This window comes from Panicum virgatum, chromosome 9N (genome assembly GCF_016808335.1).
Source record: "Panicum virgatum strain AP13 chromosome 9N, P.virgatum_v5, whole genome shotgun sequence".
In the NCBI taxonomy this organism is placed as follows: Eukaryota; Viridiplantae; Streptophyta; class Magnoliopsida; order Poales; family Poaceae; genus Panicum; species Panicum virgatum.
This window is the reverse complement of record NC_053153.1, coordinates 49092391-49102177: the sequence shown is the minus strand read 5'-3', so window position 1 is coordinate 49102177 and position 9787 is coordinate 49092391. Positions and strand designations below refer to the sequence as shown.

The following is a 9787-nucleotide window of genomic DNA, read 5'->3' as shown; positions in this document are numbered from 1 at the left end:
TATACAGATGGGCCCAAAGACAAAGACGGCCCGGCCCACATAGGACAAGGCCCATGCAAGGTCTTCTTCTCCTTCCCAATCATCATTCCCCTAAGGAGTGTGCCGGTCCTAACTCAAGAGGTTTCTATATTTGTCATGTTATATAGACACTGCATATAGAAATTATATTCTCAATGCATGATTTTTTCATACTAAATTACTATCTAATTATATCTCTTCTTTTTTTTCTCCCTTCAATCCTCTCTTTATTTGTCTTGATTTTTGTATAGACATAGTTTCTTATATGAGACATAATTTTTTTAAATTTTTTATTCTCTCCTCATTAACTCTCTTGCCACATCAATTTTTTATTTACATAATAATTTATTTAATGCTATGAAAACTAGCTCACTTGAAGGGTTGGAACTGCTCTTATCCATTTCTTCCCTTCTCTGCTGTGCTCCCCTTCCCTCGGGCGGGGAACGCCGCCGCCGGCCGCTCCTCCAGAGCACCTCAGCTCGATCCCGTTGGTTAGATATGGCGGCCGGGAGTGCCAGTGCCACGGCGTCGCTCTCCGTCGCGGCGGCGGCGGCGGCCCTGCGCGTGAGGCGGCCGTGCGCTGGCGCTCGCGCTTGGGTCCCCTCGCAGCCGGCGCAACAAGGGTCCCTCCTCAGGCTCCGGCCCTGCGCCGCACTGGCGCCACATGCCCCTCTGTGGCGGGCGGAGTCGGATGGCGCGCGCGGCGGGGCCGGCGCCGGCGACGTCATGGGCCTCCTCCTCCGGGAGCGCATCGTCTTCCTCGGCAACGAGATCGAGGACTTCCTCGCAGACGCCGTCGTCAGCCAGCTCCTCCTCCTCGACGCCCTTGACCCGGACTCCGACATCCGCCTCTTCGTCAACTCGCCTGGGGGCTCGCTCAGGTACGGTCCTCTCGTCCTTCCCTTCCAGGCTTCCATTTCAACTCTCCTACACTTGCGTTCATGTACGCATTCACTCATCGTCGTCGGCTACTCGTAATTTGTATGCCTGCTTCACTTATAAATCCAACCAGAGGACTAGACTTTTGCAATGAGTAAATTTCACCAGCGGTCCCTGAACTTGTCCCGAGTTCTCATCCCGGTCCTGGTACTCTCAAAATGCACATCTAGGTCCCTGAACTTGTCCCGAGTTCTCATCCCGGTCCATGAACTTGCTAATTTGTTTCATATAGGTCCAAATCTCCATAACATGCGCTCCAGTACGATTAAGTGAACTGATAAGTGGGACCCATATGGCAGTCACACATCTCCCTTCTCCCTCCTCCCTCTGTATGGGCGCCGCCGGACCCCACCCCTAGCGTTCGTCGCCACCCGTGCGCCTGCGCTGCCACGATGGACCTCAGCTCTGCGCCGCCCCGGTCCTCGTTCATGCCCCAACCGTCGCTTGGCCACGCCGACGGCGGACCCCGCATCCCCGCCGCCCCTCCACCGGCCCCACGCCCTCCCTACCCAGCCGCGCTGCCGTCAAGGCCATCGTCCCACGCGACCCTCGGCTACCCCGCTCCCTGTGGATGTCGTGCCACCCCGAGGGCGGCGCCCTCCATGGCTACCACTGCCGGCGCGCCCTGGCGGGCGAGCCCCGCTCCGGTCCTGGTCCCGGTCCAGCGCCCGCGGGCCCGCACAGCGCCGCCCCGGCCAGCGAGCCGGCGACCCCCTCGCCCGAGCCTGCCCCCTTCCCCATTCTCAAGGTTGAAGATGGCCATGGCCATGGGCAGCGACGTTGGGAGCAAGAGAGGAGGGAGAAGGGAGAGGTGTGACTGCCATATGGGCCCCACCTATCAGTTCACTTAATCGTACTGTTTGGAGCGCATGTTATGGAGGTTTTGACCTATATGAAACAGATTATCAAGTTCATAGACCGGGATGAGAACTCGGGACAAGTTCAGGGACCTAGACGTGCATTTTGAGAGTACCGGGACCGGGATGAGAACTCGGGACAAGTTCAGGGACCGCTGGTGAAATTTACTCCTTTTGCAATATACAAACTCCTCGAGTCCTTTCACAACATGGCTTCTGGAGTACATTCTGTAATTTCTCAGCAAACCTTACGTTACATCAGGGGACAACAAGACCTCCGCCGGTTGCTCTATATTTTGCATCACCACGGAGAATTGTGTGGCCAAAATAATGTGACTTGGTCCCAAGGGAGAAAGTGAAGAACGCTTAACAGAGCTGAAGCTTCATGATTATGAAATCCACCGGGGCACCTCTGAAACCTCTTTCTAGTCCAATCTCCATAAACATTGGCAGGCGATCAAAAGACCTAGCTGCATAATAGACCAAGATCCATAGCCTCTTGAAGTGCATGATTCCCTCTCATTCGTGCTTGCTTCATAATTGAAAACTCAGATCAACTTAAAGCTAAGTAAAATCTTCCGTACAATAAAACATAAACTATCATGAGTCATGACAACCATCTTCACAACACTAAGACAAGAGCATGAGAGAATATGCATGACGGCCAATTTAACTAAAGGGCGTACCCAGTGCCGTAAGCTTCCCGCACTGTGCGGGGTCTGGGGAAGGGTTGTCTTTAAGCCCCAAGCCTTACCCACACAAATGTGCAGAGGCTGGGGCTCGAACCCGGGACCTTCCGGTTACAGACGGTAGGCTCTACCGCTGCACCAGGCCCGCCCTTCATGACGGCCAATTTAACTAAATCCTCAAATTTATCCAACCCAGTCCCATGAACCGTTGGACCTGATCCTTTTCGTTCTTTTAACAACTGAAAATGGACAAGGTGTAATCATCCTCCGTCTTAGTGCTAGTCACAGTTCGAATCACATTCATCTGCAGGGGCTGAAGTCTGTTTTGAGATTATGGATAGGTTTTAGTCAAAATCTATTGATAACTTTTATTAATCGAACCAATAGACTAATTGAGACTTAAAGCAGTCTCAGCTACTCATTATGCTGTTAATGTAACACGTACATTTATTTGAAAATGTCAAACTTTGTGGGTTTTGAAATTATATTGTATTTGATGCCCAGTATTTACATCAATAGATTTGTATTCAAAGTGATTTAAGATGATCTTGATTTGCAATTGATAATATATTGTAAGTGAAATTAATGGTATAAGATATACTTATGAAGACTTTCACATACCAAAATTTGCCTTAAATTGACAGGTGGAGATAGTATTTAGTTTCACATAGGACCCAGTTTTTCCCATTTATGTTAATGAAAGCTGGTATGTTTGAGTGTCTGAGGATAGGTAAAAAGATATGTAGGCTACAATACTACCCTGTTCATGGTCCATGTTGTCAATTGATTAATCTAAGCCTACATGGACTCATGACATTCTTTTTTTTAGAACATTATCAGGGTGGACCTGTTCTTTTTATGTCCGCAGTCATCTACTCATCTCCATGTGATTCTTCACTGTTTCACTGCTTCCTTGCAGCACTGACCGTCAATGATTCACTCCTTGCGGACCAGCTAGGTTTTGGAGAATTCTTCAATTCCTACAAAAATTATTCACTCACTTTATTTTTCAGCTGATATCTCCAAGCATAGATGCAAATCTCATCCACAGCTGCATCTAGCCTGCGAAAATTCCTGAAGAAGCAACACACTGACTGAAATCCCAAGCCTATCTATGTAATGGCTAGGGTTTGCCCCAGCCGATAAGCTGACTACAGAGGGAGAGGATCGTTGGCTCCCTGCTCTGTGCTTGTTAAGAAGAGAGGTGGACGAAGAAGATACTTGTATATTGATTGGTTCTGAGATTACATGGTTGGGGATATATATATATATCCCGTACAGCAACTCTTCCTCAACTAAACAAATCTCTCCTTATCCGACTCAAACAACTAACTCAATCTCTAACAGACCGAACCCAACAAACTAACCAAACTGACTTGATTTAATCTAAATCCAACGACCAACAAACTAACCAAACGGACTCGACTTAATCTAATCAAACGACGATCTGTGACAGCTAACCAGCCACCTTCTTGCGCCTGACATACTGCTTTCCCCACATCACATCACTCCCCCCCTCGAGTAACAGCTTGTCCTCAAGCTGAAAGGATGGATAGCGAGTCTGAAACGAGGCTAGATCTTCCCATGAAGCTGATGATGGGGGCAGACCCTCCCACTGAACCAATATCTGTCGAACACCACGATACAGACGAGCTTTCAGCGCCTGTGAAGGAACAGCGATGATTGCTCCATGCTGTGTCGGAGGGAGTGGAGGCGGACTCTCTGGCGGTTGACCCACAAATTTCTTCAAGAGACCCACATGAAATGCATTGTGCAACCGAGTACCAAGGGGTAATGCCAAACGGAAAACCGAGTCAGGCAGGGAACCATGAGGGCGATGATGGAGGCGAAGCCAGACCCAATCCCCAACGTCTAGCTGAACTGGACGATGACTGCGATCATATGAAGCTTTGCTGATGGCTTGAGCTTGTTCCAGACGTAGGCGAACATCCTCAATGAACATGTCGTGTTCCTCCATGGTCTGAGCCACTGCAGCAACTCTGATGTCTCCCGATGCATAAGTTCTCAGCACCGGTGGATCGCGGCCATAAACCACACAGAAAGGAGTGTCCTTGAGGGCTGTGTGATAGGCCGTGTTGTAGATATACTCGGCCCAAGGAAGCCAACGGAGCCATTGACGCGGCCGATCACCCGTCATGCAGCGAAAATACATGCCAATTGCTTTGTTGACAGCCTTCGTATGGCTGTCCGTCTGTGGGTGGAAGGCCGAGCTCATGAGCAGCTTAGACCCCGACGCTGCGAATAAAGCCTTCCAAAATGCAGACGTGAAAACCGGGTCGCGATCTGAAACAATGGATGCTGGAATTCCATGGAGGCGGACCACCTCGGCAAAGAAGACGCGCGCCACAGATTCAGCAGTATACGGATGTCCCAGGGGAATGAAATGTGCGTATTTGGAGAACCGATCCACTACTGTGAGTATCACAGACTTGCCTCCAACCTTGGGTAATGCTTCAACGAAGTCCATACTGATATCTTGCCAAACTGCAGACGGAACGGGCAAGGGCTGGAGGAGGCCGGCCGGTTGGAGATGCTCAACTTTGTTCCGTTGACAGACCAGGCAGGCGCGCACATATTCTTGGACGGCGGCGCTTGCATGTTCCACATGGAAATCACGACGGAGGCGATGAAGAGTGCGTTGCACCCCTTTGTGATTATCATCGTGAGCTGCAGCAAGTATCTCCGGTAGCAAAGGAAACGTGGCCGGCACGAATAGCCTGTTCTTGTATGTGATCAAGTCGTCCACGATTTTCCACTGATCGCCCAAAGCGCCAGCTTCCACCCATGCAAGCATTTGTCGCATGCCCTCATCAGTAGAAGCTGCTGCACGAAAAGCCTCCAGAAGATTGAAGGACGGCGCCGACACGGCGAGAAGAGTGGCTTCTTCGGCGTCGCGACGGGAGAGCGCGTCGGCCTCGACGTTCGTCCGGCCCGGCTTGTACTCGACTGTGAGATCAAACCCCAGGAGCTTGCTGACCCAATGGTGCTGTGGAATAGTAGCCAGGCACTGGTCCCGTAGAACGGAGAGCACTGCACGAATGTGGCTAAGGTGCTCGGCCCATGATGCACTATAGATGAGAATATCGTCGAAGAAGACGAGCACGAATTGCCGGAGGAATGGCCAAAGCACATCATTCATCAAAGCTTGGAAGGTTGCCGGCGCATTGGTGAGGCCGAATGGCATGACAATAAACTCGGACAAATCATCATGAGTTATGAACGCCGTCTTTGCAATATCAGCCGGATTCATGAGAACTTGGTGGTACCCGGAACGGAGATCCAATTTAGTGAAGAATCGAGCACCTAACAGCTCATCCAAGAGTTCCTCTACCACCGGAATTGGAAATTTATCCTTGATCGTGCGTTCATTCAGTGCTCTGTAATCGACGCATAGGCGCCAAGTGCCATCAGCCTTCCTGACCAGGAGTACTGGAGCTGAGAACGGTGAGGAGCTGCGCCTGATCAACCCTTGTTTTTCCATGGCGCGACACTGCCGTTCCAGTTCATCTTTCTGCAACTGCGGGTATCGGTAGGGTCTGACGGCCACTGGAGGAGTCCCCGGCATGAGATGGATAGAGTGATCACGAGCGCGCTTGGGCGGCAGGCCAACCGAAGTGGCGAAGACATCCGTGAATTCATCCAGGAGGAGGTCCAAAAGCTCACGGCCTTGCAATGACTGTAGACGCGCGCCGGGCGGTCCAAGAACGCCGCGCCACCGGACACGTCTGTTGGAGCGCCATAGCGACATGGTGTGACGGCCGAAGTCCCATAGGATTGGGCCCAGGGTCGCTAGCCAGTCCGTCCCGAGGACCATGTCGTAGCCACCCAGAGGTAGGATGTAGACGTCGGCACGGAAGGGCTCATTGTCCATGGCGAACGCGGCGTCGCGGAAGACTCCTGGGCAGCGGACGCGGTCACCATTGGCGACTGTGATGGCCAAGTCGGTGCGGGGGATGAAGCACATGCCGGTGTGACGCGCGGCCGCCTCCGACACGTAGTTGTGGGTAGACCTCGAGTCGAGAAGTGCTGTCACCGTGATGCGTCCCAGCTGGACGTTCAGTTGCATGGTGTCGCGGGTGCGGACGCCGGCGATGGCGTGTAGAGAGATATGCGGCGGCTTTTCAACGTCTGTCTCCTCCAGGCCGTCGTCGTCGTCCCTGCTCTCCACCTCCATGACGAAGAGGCGGGCGCACACACGATTGTGGCCGCGGACGTACTTCTCGTCGCAATTGAAGCATTGGCCGTTGCGGCGGCGTTCCTCAAGTTCGGCCGGCGAGAGGCGGCGCACGGTGCGGCCGGCGACAGTGACAGTGCCTGGCACTGTCGAAGCGGCGGGCAGGGCCGGTGGTGCTGGCGCCGCGGCGCTCTGGGCAGCTGTTGCAGATGTCGTCGGAGTTAGCGAGGGACTCGGAAGGAGGCCGCGCGAGGACGACGGCGCCGAACACGCTGGTGGCGCCGTGATCTGTTCCCGGCGCTCATACACACGGGCGAGGCTCATGGCGACTTCTAGAGAATTTGGCCCTTGGAGTTGAACATCAATGCTGAGAGGCTCGCCTAGGCCGGCGATGAAGAGTTGAACTTGCTGTGATTCCGACAGGGGTCCGGCGCGGGTGAGAAGCGCCAGGAACCGTTCCTGGTAGTCCGCCACTGATCCTGAGCGTCGGCATGCTGCTAACTCGCCAAGTGGATTGGATCTGATGGGAGGTCCAAAGCGCATGTCCGGGAGGGTTGAGAATCGGCGCCATGAGGGGACGCCTTCTTCTCGCTCCAGACGCATGCACCACTGCTGCGCCGAGCCTTGGAGATGGAGAGCAGCTAGCCAGACTTGTTCCTCCTCGAGCGTTCGTTGGCCACGGAAGTAGTGCTCGCAGCGATTGAGGAAAGGCAGTGGGTCGCCGGTGCCATCAAAGGATGGGAACTCCAGCTTGTGGAAGCGCGTATGGCCGAGAGGGCCCACCTTGCGTTGCTGGAGGAGCTCGGGTCCTTGCGCGTGAAGACTCATCTGTTTCTGCGTCTGTTCGATGCGGCCGAGACCAATGTTTTCCTAAACGTTAAACGGTAAACAGTCGGTCACCCTTTGTTTAGTGTTTAGGATGTTTAAACGGTGTTTAAACAGAGTTAAACGGCCTAAACAGTTTGGCATAGTAACATTAAAATATGGATATTTATGTACGTAAATGTCAAATATACTAGAAAGTCTATATATTTACACATGTAAAAAGTAACTATTCTGCCAAATAATCTTTCTGAAAGAAATTTAAATCCCACAACATTTCGTATACTTACGGTGCTACTTGGTTCGGTATTGATTGTGGTAGTTGTAATCCTCCTATTGACTAAATTATGAATTAAATGTCATCTAGCTCATTTAATCATGATTAACTCGACTTTGTTTAGACGATTTAGACGGATTTTAACGGTTTAAACGGGTTTAAATGGTCCAACCGTTTAATTCACCGTTTAGGGCCTAAACGACACGGGTGACCTCTGTTTACCGTTTAAACGCTGTTTAAACAGACTAAACGGCCGTTTAAGCGAACAGAGGCCGAGACGTTCTTCAAGCGAGGACAGAACGTCAAGCTTCTTGAGGAGAGCCGCCATCAACTCCCGGTGCTCCTTCTCAGCTTCAGCCAAAGACTCGGCCGAGGCCTTGCTCTTGTCGTCGTCACCCATGGCGTAGGATCCCTGGTCGCTGATACCAATGTAATGGCTAGGGTTTTCCCCAGCCGATAGCTGACTACAGAGGGAGAGGATCGTTGGCTCCCTGCTCTGCGCTTGTTAAGAAGAGAGGTGGACGAAGAAGATACTTGTATATTGATTGGTTCCGAGATTACATGGTTGGGGATATATATATATCCCGTACAGCAACTCTTCCTCAACTAAACAAATCTCTCCTTATCCGACTCAAACAACTAACTCAATCTCTAACAGACCGAACCCAACAAACTAACCAAACTGACTTGATTTAATCTAAATCCAACGACCAACAAACTAACCAAACGGACTCGACTTAATCTAATCAAACGACGATCTGTGACAGCTAACCAGCCACCTTCTTGCGCCTGACATACTGCTTTCCCCACATCACAATCTAAGACTTCACATAGACACATACACTACCAAAATCTAGCCATGATCATTACAGAACTTGTAGGGAACAGATAATTCAAATCTGCCGCGTCTGTGATCACTGTGCTGATTGGTCTGATCAAACAGTTATTTGACTCTGTATCATGCCTTGCTAGTGACTGTTTATTCTATCACAATCAAACTGGGAACATGATAAGTGAATCATAAGCTAGAGCATATACAATTTTTTTTGTACATTTGTTCGTCATAGATCTTGATATAACATCCTATCATTTTCTGATTCACTATTCGTTATTCTTTCAGCGCAACAATGGCCATCTATGATGTAATGCAGCTTGTGAGGGCAGATGTATCCACTATTGGATTGGGCATAGCTGGATCAACAGCTTCTATAATCCTTGGTGGTGGCACAAAGGGCAAGCGATTTGCCATGCCCAACACGAGGATTATGATCCATCAGCCTGTGGGAGGTGCAAGTGGGCAAGCCTTGGATGTAGAGGTCCAAGCCAAGGAGATATTGGCTAACAAGAGGAATGTCATTCGGCTTGTATCAGGCTTCACGGGCCGCACTCCCGAGCAGGTTGAGAAAGACATCGACCGAGACCGTTACATGGGTCCTCTTGAGGCTGTTGATTATGGAATCATCGATGGTGTGATCGATGGAGACAGTATCATCCCACTTGAGCCTGTCCCAGAGAGGGTGAAGCCTAAGTACAACTATGAAGAGTTGTATAAGGATCCGCAGAAGTTTCTTACGCCAGATGTCCCAGATGATGAGATATACTAGTAACTTAAAAGTTGTGTTTTTGCATGAATCTGAGCTTGTTCTTCAGCAACCAGTTGCTTTTGATTACCTGTAGCTGTTAAACAAATCCAAGCACTAGCAGTAGCTTATTGATTTGGTTTGCGCCTATATTACTGACTGAATGTTGATTTTGAGCACTCAGCTAGTCCTATTGGTTGTGTTTTGGCATTGCATGTTTCTGGTGTTATTGAAGGTTGAAAATTGGAATGGTCCGTCTGATTCTGAGTTCGGACAATTTTTGGTATGGGGCGTTGAATGAGACCAGGCAACCCTTTGAATTTTTGACAAAACAGTAAATGAACTCAAATGAAGCTTCCTCGTTCTATTTCAAGCATTTCCTTCATGAAGACAAATCTAACCAAACACAG

At 50.5% G+C, this 9787-nt stretch overlaps 1 protein-coding gene across 1 annotated transcript; it reads left to right on the top strand.

Annotated features, from left to right (window-relative positions):
• The first annotated feature begins 386 nt into the window (after positions 1–386).
• LOC120693535 (ATP-dependent Clp protease proteolytic subunit 4, chloroplastic-like) lies at positions 387–9631 on the top strand. The gene is made up of 2 exons (XM_039976988.1): positions 387–899; positions 8918–9631. Exons 1-2 carry the CDS (start codon positions 517–519, stop codon positions 9399–9401), a joined length of 867 nt encoding a protein of 288 aa, XP_039832922.1. The 5' UTR covers positions 387–516; the 3' UTR covers positions 9402–9631.
• The last annotated feature ends 156 nt before the right edge of the window (positions 9632–9787 follow it).